Below are 15,895 nucleotides of genomic sequence, written 5' to 3' on the forward strand. Positions count from 1 at the left end.
CAGTGTGACAGGCTCCTGTCCTGATTACAGTTCATTTGCTCATACTGGTCTCCAGGTACATGGTAACCTATATCACAAAGGAGATTTTGTTACAACATGGGTGACACAGCCTGTCCAAAAATCCAGTAAAAAAAAAGTGAATGTGGAGATCAGAGCATGAAGTACAAATCCCATGGGTTTTCTGTGCATTTTAAAGTTACAATGAGAAAAGAAACATTTTCATAATTTTCATGAACTGAAATAATTTTGTTTTGTTTGAAACAGATCCAAAACAGAATGTTGTTTGCCAAGCTATATATAGTGGGGGGAAAAAAAAGTTCGGGAATCTGCATACTGTTGTGGAAAATGTATTTTGTGGAAAGCTTCCAATAAAATTTTCTTATAAATTATTACATTTTATAATTATAACCTAAAAAGAAAAAAAAAAAGGTTATCAAAAAAACCCTCTTATAGTGAGATGCTCTGACTCATGACCGTCTTCTGAATGAATGTAAGCCCTCCTGTTTTTTGCTAGAGAAGCTAACATGTTATGATACAAAGAGAGGGCCATTTCTTTAAACAATCCTGTGTACTACGACTATGTGGCTGAAGGAAACTAGTGAACCTTACTTCATTAATACCTCTCTTCACTGCTCCAGCGGTAGCATTTCTTTTGTTTGACTTCGATAGACTCATTGTTGACATCTATTTTTGAGCAAGTTATCTCTTCTCCCTTTATAGTCAGTGGAAAGAGAAGTTTTTAGGGAGCCATTCTTCTCACCTTAGTATAAACATCTAACATATATCAAATGAAAAATCACTCCACTCCCTTTTGCTCTCTAAATATGGTGAGGTGAATCCTGCCATTGGTATTATTTTTCACCGAGTACTCAATTCACATCTCCAACCTCTGATCAGCAGGTTACTTAGCAAAGGGATTTTGTGTCTTTCCTCCACCTGTGTTCACATTTTATTAGATAAGGGACTGTCCCTGCCATATTGCTTCAGCCAGGGAGAAACTCTACTTACAAGCCTTTTGTAGATGCTCTGCAATAGACAAAAGAAGAAAAGGAAATTGACAGTCATTTAAGTTACTATTTACAGTGTCTTTTGAAATATGGGCTTGATTTTCCTTGAACTGAGGCTATATAGTGAACTTGTTACCGTTAATTTCAGGAGAACAGTTTATAATAGTTAAGGCAGAAGAATGAGTTCACATTGTATTTGAAGTGTTTAAGTCCTTGTTTATTTTAGCTCTGTTGAGAAGTAAAAATCTTCAGAGCATTATAAATTGTTGAGCACATTCAATTTCATTCCACATGTGAAAGTAGAAGATTTCAAGTCTGATATGATCTAGAATGACCCCATTCAATTATATGACACCACTGCCTTGTGGGACTGCACAGAAATTAGAGTTTGCTGAGCTTTGTGCTTGCTGATGTTTTTCATGACAATATATACAGTCTATGGTTGAGAACTTTTTTATTAGCTATACTGTTAGTGAGACCTTATTCTAAACTAGTATCTTTGTAAGGCAAAAAATAGTTTAGTAAGAACAAGGTGTCATGCTTGTTCCTAGAAGAGAAGCTTCTTATCCAGTCATGATAGAGAATAATCATTCCTTAAAGTTAATGGCTTTTCTCTCATATTAAATGTGCTTTTTATAGGTTTCTGAAAATACCCAGACTATTTGAGAGTCATATCTTAATAGTGTAGGATAACTATATTTAACTTCTTCTTTTATACAGGGTAGTCCTGGTTTACCAGGTGATATTGGTCAAAAGGGTGATCTCGGACCTCCGGGAGTTCCAGGTGTTCCAGGTGAGAAGAACATTTACCATGTTCCTAAAAAGTATGTAAAGATGTCACTTTCATATCCTTCCTCTCTCGAAAAAGATGCTCAAAGTATGTTGACTGTTAGGAATTACTGAAACAGGACATTGAAAACTGCATGAGAAAGCATACAAGAACATAGAGATTTTTCTCAAGGTTTTTTGCCTTTTACCTGTTGTCTTGCTTTGCTACTTTTAAGTGTATTTAAAGATATTATTAATTGAAGTAAGGTAAATTTGGTTTCAGTCATCATTGTTTGTTGTATCTTATTCTTGCAAACAGTTAAAAAATGCTTGTGTAAATAAAGTCATGGCCTTTATATGGGTGGTGAGGTGGTGACCTTTACATGGTCAGGGGTGGTACATGATTATTCTGCACATAACCTTCCAAATCAAGAACATACTGAATTTTCATGTAAATATTTCCTTTGACTTCAGGTCCAAAAGGATCTCCTGGCTTCCCAGGCCTTAAGGGTGAACGAGGTGACCAAGGTCTCCCTGGATCTAAAGGTATAATATGAAGACTTGCTTTTTTTATCCCAGATGTTGTTAAAATGTAACTAATAATGGTATCTCCTTCCCCCTTATATTGAGTGTTACAAGTTAGAATATTAAACTATATATCATGGTATCAGCATCTGAATCACAGAATCATAAAATAGTTCAGGTAGGAAGGGACCTTAAAGGTGATCTAGTCCAACCCCCCTGACATCGGCAGAGACACCTTCCACTAGATCAGGTTGCTGAGAACCCTGTCCAACCTGGCCTTGAACACTTCGAGGCCCACAGCTTCTTTGGACAACCTGTTCCAGTGCCTCATCACACTCTTTGTAAAAAAAATTCTTAAGTCCAATCTAATTCTACCCTCTTTCTGTTTAAAATCGTTGCCCTTTGAGCTGTGACTGTAGACCCTGGTAGAAAATATCTCTCCATCTTTCTTTAAGCCCCCTTTATATATTGAAATGCTCCAGTAAAGTCTCCCTGGAGTCCTCTCTTCTCCAGGCTGAATAACCCCAGGTTTCTGAGACTTTCTTCAAAGGAGAGGTGCTCCAGCCCTCTCTAATCGTCATCATGGCTCTCCTCTGGACCTGCTCCAACACGTTCATGTCTTTCTTGTACTGGGGATCCTAGAGCTGGATGCAGTATTCCAGGTGGAGTCTCATGAGAACAGAATAGAGGGGAAGAATCACCTCCCTCCACCTGCTGGCCATGCTTCTTTTCATGTAGCTGAGAATATGATCAGATTTCTGTGCTGTGAGCACATATTGCTGGCTCATAGCCAGTTTTTCATCTATCCACAAGTCCTTCTCTGCAGGGGTGCTCTCAGGCCATTCATCCCCCAGTCTGTATTAATATTGGGGATTGCCTACCCAGGTGCAGGACCTTGCACTTGGCACTGATGAACTTCTTGAGGTTCACACTGGTCTACTTCTGAAGCATGTCAAGGTTCTGCTTCATGGCATCCCTTCCTTCTAGCTTATTGACTGCACCACTCAGGTTGGTGTCATCTGTAAACATGCTGAGGGAACTGCAAACAACCTAAGGTCTGGGCAGCTATTTCAGTCCTTGGGAGGTCTGTTTGGATGGAGATGTCAACATAGATAGGCTGTAGTGCTTCTGTTTGGGTTTCAGCTACAGCCTTGCAGTTGTAGACGCCTTTTTCATTCCACAGGTCACAGTCTTCTTACAATTCTTAGAAAATAGTCCACTTTAAAAATGGTAATTCTTTTGAAAGACATTATCCTTCTAATTGTAATTCCCTGGAGACCTCAAGCTTCTGGATAGGCTTGCACAGCCATCGGTTGGCATGACTGTGGGGGATGCTGGGGAGCAAAGCAGGCAGCAGCCCAGGAACTGGCAAAGTGTGCAGCTCTTCTGAGCAAATTGTTGCCCAACCTGCCAATGTCACCCCCATCAGATGCCACTCCCTGTTTGCACACCCTGAATCAGAATCAGAATTACCAGGTTGGAAGGGACCTTCAAGATCATCGAGTCCAACCCATGCCCTACACCTTGACTAAACCATATCACCCTGCTCGCAGGGCTTCTTGTCAGAGCTACATCTGTGGGCCTGCTCTGTCCTTCCTGGTTGGAGATGGGAATGTAGGAGGTAGCAATATGGTTTGTAGCAGCAGCATGTGAAACTACTTAGGTTTTACTGGAGGCTTGTCAGTGGCATAGGCCCAGCCTAGGCTGTTTCCTCCGTTGCGCCTTGAACCCCATTGTCTTCTACCCTCAGTCAGTTTTGGGTTTGGCTTCTTAACAGGTATGAGCCTACTCAATGCACATATAAAGTCTTGGACACACTGATATCTTGTAGATACAGGCTTTGTCAGTTTTCTGACTCTAAATGGCACTACAAGGTAACATTGTTTTCTCACTTTTTTATTGTACAATACTAAATATGTGCTGATTTCCTCTGTTAACTTTGGCAGGTTTACAAGGCCCACCAGGCCCACCAGGTGCGTTTCAGCTTGTTAAAGGTGATCCTGGCTTACCTGGCCCTGTAGGACCAGTTGGTCTCAAAGGATTCCCAGGACTTCCAGGTCCCAAAGGACAGCAAGGTGAGAGTCTCAAACTTGAAGTAGAAACACATTTTAAGTAATGTAAAAATAGACCAGTGGCAGGCTAGACACTAGAAGATTTTTGATAAAATATTGCATAGCTTTTTATAAGCCACTTAAAACAGTGTCAGCAATGAGGAGGAGAGTTCCTTCATTTTGGAGCTCATCCGAAAGAGTCCCAGGAACAGATGCCTTCCTGATGATTTTCATATAGGCTCTCACTCTGCAGTCAGCACATCAGTATCTGAGATCAGCAGTAAGCAGAATGACTGGCGACACACTGCTCATCCTTTCCCCAGAATGTATTTGTTAGGGTATCTTCTGTCTTTAGTGTTGAATCCAAACTTAATTACTGTCTGTCTCTGGGAGAATACAAGCATGAGGAAAAACACTTTGATCTTGGAGTGAAAAGTGCTTTCTTCCTGAGGAAGCTTGTTTCATAGTCCTAGATTGCAATTTTATATAGAAAAGGTAAACTGCAAAAATTAAACTCATTAGAGAATGAGTTTAAGAGAATAAATAAGAGAATGGAGCAAAGGATAAGACAAATGAAATGCTAGCACAAGGACGCATGTCCTTCAGAATGACAGGACATGGTGAGTGGGTGCTCAGAGGTGTTCTTAAGCTAGTAATATTCTAATGGAAATCTTTGTTCTTGATTGCTTTATGAGAAAATAATAGGGAATTACAGTGGAATATAATGAATATCTTGTTTCTATTTAATATAATAGATAATGGAAGATTGCTTTTGAAGGTGTGGTTACAACTTTGTAGCTGCTGTCCATTAAGAAATAGCTATGAAATAATCTCAGTGATTGAACACAGCATGGGTTTGCTTGTAAGGGATGTGTCGCTATTCTCTGTAGTCACTTCAATATGTGAACACAATATTGCTTTTTGAGTGACCAGGAAAATGACAGCTATGCCTAGCTATAAAGCATGTCATGTGCCACAGAAATGTTGCTATGGTGCTGATGGTTTTAACTTCTTTTTCCCAGTCAGAGTTACTGAGTTTATGTAGGATTCAAAGCATCCCTAGAAATTGATACAGGGAGGATATAATGTATGTCTGAAAACCTGTTTGGGAAGAAGCTAAGAGAATACTGATTTTCCCAGTGTTCCTGACCCAACTTGTTTATGGTTTGTTTTTGTTTGATAAGCAGAGAGGGAAGAGATTGCTGCCCTTCCTTTTCATATTCCAGGAGAATGCTAATTATTTTAGAAGCACACACTCTGCTTACTTCTCTGTTCTTCTCTATTATAATCACTTTGCCTGCAGTAACCCACATATGTGCTCTAGATATTGAAATATATGCACTGAATCTGCATGACTTTAGTTTATGCTGAGGTGTGCCTGTGCTGTACTGAATAAAAAGGCAAAATGTCAGAACTAACAGGAAGTAATATCTAGTAATAACTATTCCTCGCTTTTCAACAGGGGTGACAGGACCTTCAGGTGTACCCGGACCACCTGGTAGTCCAGGGTTTGATGGTAAACCTGGGCAAAAAGGAGAAGCTGGTCCTTATGGTCCCCCAGGTAAGCCCATGAGTTCTTCAAAGACTTGATTCCTTCATATAAAAATAACATAGGACACTAGGTGTGAATGTGTCTAATTTAACTTATTTAGTTATATAGGCAGAGTACTGCTGTCTAAGAGGTAAAAGGAGACTCTCTGTATTGTAGGGCCCAGAGGATTCCCTGGTCCACCTGGCCCTGAAGGTTTGCCTGGGGCTATGGGCCCACCAGGTGCACCATCTGTTGCTCATGGCTTCCTTGTTACCAGACACAGTCAAACCACTGAAGAACCAGCTTGTCCATTTGGAACAAGGCTGATTTACCATGGCTACTCCTTGCTTTATGTACAAGGCAATGAAAGAGCACATGGCCAAGATCTGGGTAAGTAGAGAACAGATTAGAATTTAATTAGAAACCAAATGTTTCTTTCATTAATAGAACTGTATTGAGCAAACGTGTAAAATTACTCTGGGCTAGCTGGTGATTTATTATGCCTTCTCGGTTGGTACAAATAATGTTTTGGTATATAGTGGAAACAGTGCCAGTTTACCTAAGAAAGTCTTTATCAAAGCCTTTGATGTGGTCATCCATAGTATCTTTGTAGTCAAATTAGAGAGATATGGGCTGGCTAAGTAGGTGATAAGGTCAACGGAAAATTGATGGTTTCGTCAGGCTCAGAGGAATGTGGTCAGATGTACAAAGCCTGAGTGGTGGTTGTTGATTACTGGTATCTCTCAGGAATTAGTACTGGGCAAATACAGCTCAATGATTTTATGAATTATATGGGTGAGTGCACTCTCAGCAAGTTTGTAATGTGTAATGCCAGACTGGGAGGAACGATTGATTCCCTAGTGGACACAGCTGCTATTCAGAAGGATCTGACCAAGCTGGAGAAAAGGGCTGAGAACCTCACAGAGTTCAGTAAAGGCAGATGCAAAGTGGTACACATAGAACAAAATAACCTTGTGCAACAGAATAGACTGGGGACTGACTATGCTTCCAGTGGCAGCAGTACAGACTGCTGCTAGAAAGCTGCTTTGCAGAAAAGGACTTGAGAGTCCTGGTGAGCAGCACTGAACATGAGTTAGCCATGTGCCCTTGCAACAACAACAACTACCTATTCCCCCTTGCCCAATTTACAGACCTCTATTGACAAGAGTGCAACCAGCAGATGGAGGGAAGTGATTCTTCCCCTCTATTTGGCAGTTGTAAGACCACATCTGGTATATATCTGTGCCCAGACTTGGGCCTCCCAGAACAAATATATTATTGTCACACCACAGTAAATACAAAAGCTAGCTACTAAGATGGCTAGTGGGATCTGGACAGTATGATGGAACTGTAAGGGTTTGCTCAGCCTTAACAGAAATGTAGGGAAAGGCTGTTATTGCTGTCTAGAGCTGTCTACAGAGAGGGTAGAGAAATGGAATCAACTCTTCTCAGAGGGGCTCAGTAACAGAAGAAGCAAGGGACACAAGTATGAGGTATATTCCAGTGAAACATCAAGAAAAGCTTTTTTTACCTTGCTGTTGCTCAAACACTGGAACAGAACCCCCAGAGAGGTTGTTGAACCTCTGTATTTGGAGATATTCAGAACTCAAACTGGCTATGGACCCAAGCACCTGTTCTAACTGACAGGGGTTTGGGATAGGTGACTTCTAGACTTCTGTTCCAACCTAAGTTATTCCATAATTCTACAAGCAAGACTGGGCTACTCCTTATGTTGCCCTGTCCCTTCCTTAGGGAGTAAGAGAAGTTACTTCCTCAGAGAGAACTGGGCCCTCCAGAACAAGTGAAACCTGCTTTTTAGCTGCTCCTGGAAATCTTTGCTTGGCAGTTGGCAATGGTTCAACAAAAATGGGTTAACAAGGAACCTTTCACTTAACATTTCAGGCACGGCGGGAAGCTGTCTTCGTAAATTTAGTACCATGCCTTTCTTATTCTGCAATATCAACAACGTATGTAACTTTGCATCAAGGAATGACTATTCCTACTGGCTGTCCACTCCTGAACCCATGCCAATGAGTATGGCTCCTATTACTGGTGATAGTATCAGACCATTCATCAGCAGGTACAGTTTTAGTTGTGCTGTGTTTGTAAAATGAAGAAGCCTGTGAAAAGTGCATATGGTACATTATTTTTTGGGGAAAGGCTTTTAATCTGTACATTTTTATTTCCTGCCTTTAAATTTAAAGTTTGAGTTCCTTTGATGAAGTGTTTCAAAGTGTGCATGTTTTCAGTTTAGACTTTGATCAAAAATAAATCCATTTGGAGGGAAACCCAAACAAATAAAGTAGTTTATTTTGTGTCTAATGCAAATGAAAAGATTTGCTTTGAAATGTTTTGTTAAAGTTATGATGTCCTTGGAATGAGAAAAAGTTTTGAATTTATTCACAATTCTTGTCCAAAACACTTCTGTTTTTTGATTAGCAATAGCTAGAAGCTTTTCAGGGCTCAGTTTTCTTTTGTTTGAAAATAGTAGCATTTTTATCATTCATTAGGCTGCCAGACTTCTTCCGTTGTTTTGGACACACGGCTTGAATACAACCATTGTGTGAATTAAAGGAAACAGTTGCAAAATCAATCATCTATTTTTTTAATAATTCCAGATTCTTAGCTAGCATAAAGTGTGGCATGTAACTGTTCTGCATCAATCCAACATGTCAAACTTTTGGTCCATTTTAAATTTCGAGACCTCTAGCAAAAACTATCCTGGCATAATATGCCCAGTGCTGAAGGCAGAGAGAGTGAGAAGAGTGTGGTGAACTGTACCACTGTCATTAGATAAGAATCTGACAAGGAATACCCAATCTATAGCTTAATTGATAATTGTTAGATATAGGCATTACTTTGATTCCTGTCATTGCTTCTAATCTATATCAGCTCTTGCTGATCCCTCTTCTTGCCATGGAAAGTGAATGGGAGCGGAGACTGCTGTTACTATTTTCTCGGGTCTGTATAAACCACCCAAGAGAAAGGACAATTCAGATCATCAGTGGGTTGTAATCTTGACATCTTGGTATGTTCAAAAAACTATTTGTCTCTACTGCAAAACATTTGATACTTATTTTGCATAATAGAATCCATCTTGTGGCTTGTACTCTCTACCCTATTTTTGGCTTAGTGCCATAGAAATTGGTGTGCCTTGAAAATGAGTGAGCAGATTTAGGGCAAGATTCTCAAGACAGGCTATAGGTTTTGTTGGTCTTATTTTTTCGGTTGTTCATTGGATGTGAAAGGAAGGGGCTTGACTTGCAGCAAAATTCAAATGAACAACCTCTGAAATTCATAGAATCATAGAATAGTTAGGGTTGGAAAGGACCTTAAGATCATCTAGTTCCAACCCCCCTACCATGGGCAGGGACACCTCACACTAAACCATGCCACCCAAGGCTTTGTCCAACCTGGCCTTGAACACTGCCAGGGATGAAGCATTCACAACTTCCCTGGGCAACCCATTCCAGTGCCTCACCACCCTTACAGTAAAGAACGTCTTCCTTATATCCAATCTAAACTTCCCCTGTCTAAGTTTGAACCCGTTACCCCTTGTCCTGTCACTACAGTCCCTAATGAATAGTCCCTCCCCAGCATCCTTGTAGGCCCCCTTCAGATCCTGGAAGGCTGCTATGAGGTCTCCACGCAGCCTTCTCTTCTCCAGGCTGAACAGCCCCAACTTTCTCAGCCTGTCTCCATACGGGAGGTGCTCCAGTCCCCTGATCATCCTTGTTGCCCTCCTCTGGACTTGTTCCAACAGTTCCATGTCCTTTTTATGTTGAGGACACCAGAACTGCACACAATACTCCCAAGTGAGGTCTCACGAGAGCATGTTGCTTTTATGCATTCCCTGATCAAGCACCCAAAGTAGCCTTTAACAATCACTTATGAAACTCTTTCTCAAGGAGGTACCCACCAACATTTTGCCTTATCTTATGCAGATAGAGTAGCTTTTGCACCATATATATATGTATATACACACACTCGTGTATGTGTACCTGTGTGTGTATGTGGGTTTTTCATCTTTTAGCCATAATAAAGAGTGAGATAATTGTAATACACATTTTTTAAACCAGCAAGGAATCTGAGAAGGCTATTCTTTCCATTTACTTTATTAGTTGAGGCTTTTAACCCAGCAGCTTTTCCTATCTAAAAGTTGAAAACGTGTAGAAGTGTCACTTGTAGCCTTGGGTCATGGGACTTCTTTTCATGTAAGGCCTTCCACTGAAATACCAGAAATCTCTTGAAGCAAAGCAGAGCTCTGGGAACAGGAGCATCTTTACATTCTTCTTTCAACTTACTCTTTCATCGATGTGTTTCTTAAAATAACTCTCTCACTTCTGCACTGAAGATGAAGGCAGTAGGTATGAAAGCAGTCTTCACAAATCAGAAATAGAAGGCTTTAATTCTGAATTCCTTTGCTTCTGTGCATTTTCCAGTATCCAACTTAATCGTTTTGCACCTGATTCTTTCCACTTTTCTGATAACTGGAATCAGACTGTTTAGTTCTGCTTTGAATCATTTTCATCATTGCTAACTGCGGAAGCCAGTTAGGCATTGTAAAAAAGAAAATGGATTATATCTACCAAATTCTTTATTACCAGCTCCCAGATTAAAATTTCCAGCTCAGCTCACATTTGTTATGCTTCACCTGTGAAGGCATGATTGGTCATTGGATTATTCAGTAACATAGCAGTTCTGAGACACAATGAATTTGTCTGAAGTAAAAGAACTGCTGCACAGCTTTCTGGAGAGTTGCTTTCAAGTTCATTGTTCAAGTTACTTTGCCAAAAATCTCTTACTGGAGATAAATACCACAACTGTAAATAAAAGCCACTTTCAAGGAAAATACATTGGGAAGAGTCTGAATTAGATTAGATTAGCCTTGTAAGACATTTTCCAGAGAGATCGCTTTCTCTCTGGAAGTCACTCATGGCTATGTTTTAGGATGGTGAATTGCTATGGCTTCACTCTGATCACAGTAGACCACTTGTAATTGATACTTGCTGAGTTATAATGTTTGCGTCTCATGTTCATGACATTGAGCACTTTTAGAAACTACAGTACAAATGGGACTAGAAAAAGACAAATATATTTAAATACTCAGGTAAGAGGTCTCTTGTTCTTTGCTCATAGGAAGGCTAATAGGAATAAGACTTAAGCTGTCCCAAAATAGACAGAAAAAATGGTTGTTTTTCTAAATGAAACATTTTAGTTTTCTTTTTTTTTCTGAAAGTGGCAACATTTTCTAATTCAAGATTTCTTAAAGAAAGTAACTTCTAAAAAAATAAGTAATATTAATCCTGAAGTGCCTGTAGCTCATTCATGTCTTGGTCTTTCTAGATGTTCTGTGTGTGAAGCTCCTGCTATGGTAATAGCCGTTCACAGTCAAACAATTCAAATACCACCGTGTCCTGAAGGCTGGAGTTCACTTTGGATTGGTTACTCCTTTGTCATGGTAAGTACACTGGGGCATACTCTGAGCTGAGAAAAGCATTTGTTTCAGCATTTTATCTACACTCCTGCTCTGAGAAAGTTAATACCTGACTATGCTTTAGGAGGGCATTAGACCTCTATCCTTTCTGGTGTCATTAAAAAGATTCTGCCTAATTACTAAATGAGAATGACACAGTGGCAATTAGTTGTTCACTTCTGGGGAGATGCACACAGCTTGCTGTCTTGTTTGCAGCTCCAGGACAGAATCCAAGTGCTGAATAAATGAAGAAATAAGGACAATTTTCTGTTGTCCTTTTACATCTATGTCGCACTAGCTTCCTAGAGTCGTAGCATATCACTGCCTGTCCTCTTCTCATTTTTTTGATGAATAAACCTTCAGTTTTCAAATGGCATTTTTGACCTTTTATCCAGTTTCTTTCCCTGTATCTATACTAGTGAAATAAATAGTGCTAAAGAATGGCCCTGGAAGAGCTTCTCTATAGTTGTCCATAGTGGTTTGTTAGCTTGCATGACAGAAATGTCATGCTCACAGCCTGTATCAACAGGCACTCTCCCAGGCAAAGTCTGGGCCTGGTCTGAGAAACAGCATGGATTCAGAACTCTTAGCAGTTGGCAGTAGGAGAGAGGCCACTGTGATGTGGGACGGGAACTGGGCTAAGCTATTCAGATATAAACAATACCAGTCTGTATGCCTTCTTGGACAAAAAGCTGTCCTTGGCCTGTTGCTAGCAGAGGTAGCTTGGGTCCTACTGACAGTCTTGTAGGATTTCTGTGCCTACAGGTGCCCTGAAGTTGATGTTGCTGGTGTGTTGTACTGCCATTAAGTGAAAGAACCTAGTGCCACCTCTGGTTCCTTCAGCTCCACCTTCTTGCTTCTCCTTAAGCTAGTAGTTCTCTGACTGATGCTTTTGCATTTTTCTAGCACACCAGTGCTGGTGCAGAGGGTTCTGGCCAGGCCCTGGCATCTCCTGGTTCCTGCCTAGAGGAGTTTCGCAGCGCTCCCTTCATTGAATGCCATGGCCGAGGCACCTGCAATTATTATGCAAATGCTTACAGCTTCTGGCTTGCCACTATAGAAAGGACTGAGATGTTCAAGTAAGTTCATGATTTATTTATCAGTATTTGAGATTCAGTCAAGCCATGTCCCTGAATAACAGAACTATTGTTTGAATGTAATACATGGTTCAAGTATGGGCTGTGCCCCAGCCTTATTAGTATATGCAGTTATCGATTTTCGTAACAAAAAGAAATTGTAATAGCTTTTGAGGAAATTAATGAATGTATCTTCCTTTAGTGTCATTTGTACCTGGCATTTTGCTTTTCAGAATAATCTAACAGTGTTTGCATTTCCACTATGTTGGATTGTATTCACGGAGTTGTAACTGGGATAGGCTGACATACTGGTCGAAATTAAGTTAGAATACAGCATTCCGCCTGTTGAATGTTAACATGTAGTAAAACCACTTGAAATTTGCACAAGTGTTGAACTAAGTGAGCTGCACAATTATTTACTTTTCCCTAATATTGGAGGAAGTATGTCTGAGTAAAATGCAGCTGAAGGCAGAGTCCTTAGGTATTTCTTCAGTTCTGCTGAGGTTTTGATTTCAGGACTTCAGTGGTAGTAGGCTTTGTTCTGGTGTCCCACACGTAAGTATTTTTCAACACAGTCTAATTTGTTCCATATGAGTTTTATTATTATATCAGCATATAGGCCAGTTCCCAGGTCTGCACAGCTTACCCGGTGAGCAGACGTTCCTCTGGAATGCTGGCAAGCACCCTCTTCTGCAGCAGTCCAGGCTGTTGCTCCTGGTACCCTTCATCTGATATCCTTCATCTCTTCATGTCTCCTAGATCTGTGAATGCCTCTCAGCCTGTCTCATTCAAAATGAATCAGGTTGTTTAGCCAGTTTTGACTATGTGTCTATGAGATAGCTGTCAACTAAGTAAGTAGAAAAATTGAGCACTGGCAGTGATTGTCACTGGGGCTGTAATAATCTCATCAACCAGAAAAGCTACTGAAAGAGCCCATTTGCCCATTTGCTTACACTGGGGTAAGCACTGGCTCCTTAGAAAAGAGGAAAGTTGGTCAGAGGAAAATTCGGAGCAGTCAGCACTACTGTTGTTTGTATTCATTGAGTCCTACCCAGAGACCTGTCAACTTCATACCCTTTTCTGGAGACAAACTGTATTTCAAATTAATAAAATAATTCCAGATCAGGGGACCTGTCTACCATCATGATTCACAAATACTCATCATTTTCCTATAAACTTATCATCTTTTTTGAAGAAAAGTGTTAAATGTAAGCACACTTGTGCCTGAAAATGCTTAATTTCCAGTTGCTAGGAGTAACTCCTTATGATAGGTTAGAAAGCAAAACATTTTGGTTTGTCTTTTCTATATTATATCGCATAATTTGTCTTCTGGCTTTTCATTGTTATGTAGTCACAAGAGTTAGCAGAAAGTCATGAAAAGTCAAATGTCTTCAGTTTCTTTGCCTATTTTTTTTCTACTACCTAAATTCCAGCATGTTCTTAAATTGCTGATTAAACAGGTAGTGTCTTTCGGTTAGGAAAATTTTCAGCCTTGTTACAGAACTGAATTCTAAAAGGGAAGTGGATGATGTTTAAAACTAATCTTGTGACAGTTTGTGACCAAAAGTGAATATACATTGGAGAACTTAGGGACGTCTTCTTGATTCAGCATACCTTCAAGAGGCAGTTGGCTCCATGCAAAGTTTGTGTTGTCAGTTCTAAACTTGAAAACTGACTGTTGATATCATCAGTTGCTAATGGGTCTTTTCATTTCTTTGTTTTTAATAGGAAACCGACTCCCTCAACTTTGAAAGCAGGGGATCTGCGCTCAAATGTTAGCCGTTGTCAAGTCTGTATGAGAAAAACATAATGACTTTTGAATTTCAACTAATTTCACACAATATGGTGCTATTCGTTTAACAGCAATGAAGCCTAGACATATATCATATGTACCTCATTGTTGTCCAATATGAAAACAGTAAAGTGCCTTTTAGGAACTTGCATAACTAACACACACTGCTTTACTGGCCCTGTCCTTGCTGAAGAAGAAAAGAGACAACAAAGATAAGCTTCAAACGTTGACATGCCAAATGGCACTTTTGATCAAAATATATGTTTTTTTTATATAAATGCAATGCACTGATAGAATAAAAAGTCAGCATTTATCCAGAAAAAATGCAAAGGTGCTAGGAGGTATGCAGTTCTGCCTTATACTGTTTGACCCCCCTTTCTCATTTTTGTATTATATATTTAGATTCATTTTTCTTCCCCAGATAAGTTTGTTGTTACCATTATCTAGGTGTCTCAAAATCCCAGACTCTTGGGTATGTACTTATTGTTCCTGTACAAAGCAATACTAATGTAAAAAAGAGTTTTGGGATTACAGACTGTGGTTAAGCAACATGTAACCATCTTTTCACAACATAGAGTGCCATCCTGCAAACCTTTGCTTCTGTTTGTAGTCTTTAGTGCTGTTGATTTTAACGGGACTACAGCTGGAAGAGATTGCCAAAGGGTTTCCCAAATAGGCGAGTAAGTGTTTCTGCCATGTTGGTACTATGCAGCTTCTTTATGCAGTAGAACAAACTTTCCTGTGGAATAAAGAATGATCCAGCAATGGTCAAAAAAATATATATATAAATATTTTAGTAATTTATATAGATATCGACCATTAGGCAAATCAAGCTCTGAGTTTATCATTTCAAAAAGAAGCTTGCCAAAGATTTCTTCTTTTCAGTGTCATAAATTAGGTGTTTAATGCCAAAATATGATGTGAAATGTTCATTTTACAATAGGCCATTTCAATGCTGAAGTTGCAGAGACTGAACCCAGGTTAACAGCTATTTGTGTTTATTATAGTAAATCCTGCTTTAAGCTTATAGTCTTTATTCTGTATTTAATATTTTTCAGGGTTTTAAACACTACTCACACACTGAATGACTTGATTTTGAAAAGCATAAGGCCTTAATTTTTTTAATATTGTGCCAAAAAAAATCTTCAAAGTGGCCTCAGAAATATTTCTAAAGAATTTCTATGCAATTATATCATTGTTTGAGCACATCTGTGTCCAGAAGTGTTTTATAGCCTATTACCATGCAAATACCAAAGGATTCTTTACAAATGCCAAGGCCTTTGTGTAAATTCTTACATGTGTATTTCTTAAGAATTCAAGTTTGTAATAAAACTATTTCTGTAAAAAAAAAAAAAAAAAAGCAGAAGAAAAGAAAAAGTTTTTACTAATTTGTTATTAGCTTTCATTTACAGCAGTGAATTCATTTTTAATAAGCCACCAATAAATGCACAAGCTTGATGCAATCCTAGATTATTTTTGTTTTGCACATCTCTCAGATGTACAAAGCATCTTCCAAAGGGGAAAACAGGACACTGTATCAACACTTCTATTGCTGTCTTCTGAGAACTGGTACTAATAGACAAAACAGGGGTTATGTGTCTGTTACTGAAATGTGCTTGATGTGAACATGTTACAAAAGTCTGCTAACCTCATCTTAGCTCATGGGAAG

The 15,895-nt window shown here is 39.4% G+C and overlaps 1 protein-coding gene across 1 annotated transcript in view; it reads left to right on the forward strand.

Annotated features, from left to right (window-relative positions):
• Positions 1-14,244, forward strand: part of COL4A1 (collagen type IV alpha 1 chain) — a gene marked incomplete at its 3' end in the record, with an annotated part of 122,662 nt that extends 108,418 nt beyond the window's left edge. The window contains exons 44-52 of the mRNA XM_080612875.1: positions 1,728-1,800; positions 2,250-2,321; positions 4,247-4,375; positions 5,814-5,912; positions 6,060-6,272; positions 7,785-7,962; positions 11,229-11,343; positions 12,265-12,437; positions 14,163-14,244. Coding sequence (XP_080469001.1) covers positions 1,728-1,800; positions 2,250-2,321; positions 4,247-4,375; positions 5,814-5,912; positions 6,060-6,272; positions 7,785-7,962; positions 11,229-11,343; positions 12,265-12,437; positions 14,163-14,244 — 1,134 coding nt within the window. The remainder of the gene's footprint in view (positions 1-1,727; positions 1,801-2,249; positions 2,322-4,246; positions 4,376-5,813; positions 5,913-6,059; positions 6,273-7,784; positions 7,963-11,228; positions 11,344-12,264; positions 12,438-14,162) is intronic.
• Between the last annotated feature and the right edge of the window lie 1,651 nt (positions 14,245-15,895).

The sequence above is a fragment of the Psittacula echo genome (assembly GCF_963264785.1).
Source record: "Psittacula echo genome assembly, chromosome: 3".
NCBI classification, from domain to species: Eukaryota; Metazoa; Chordata; class Aves; order Psittaciformes; family Psittacidae; genus Psittacula; species Psittacula echo.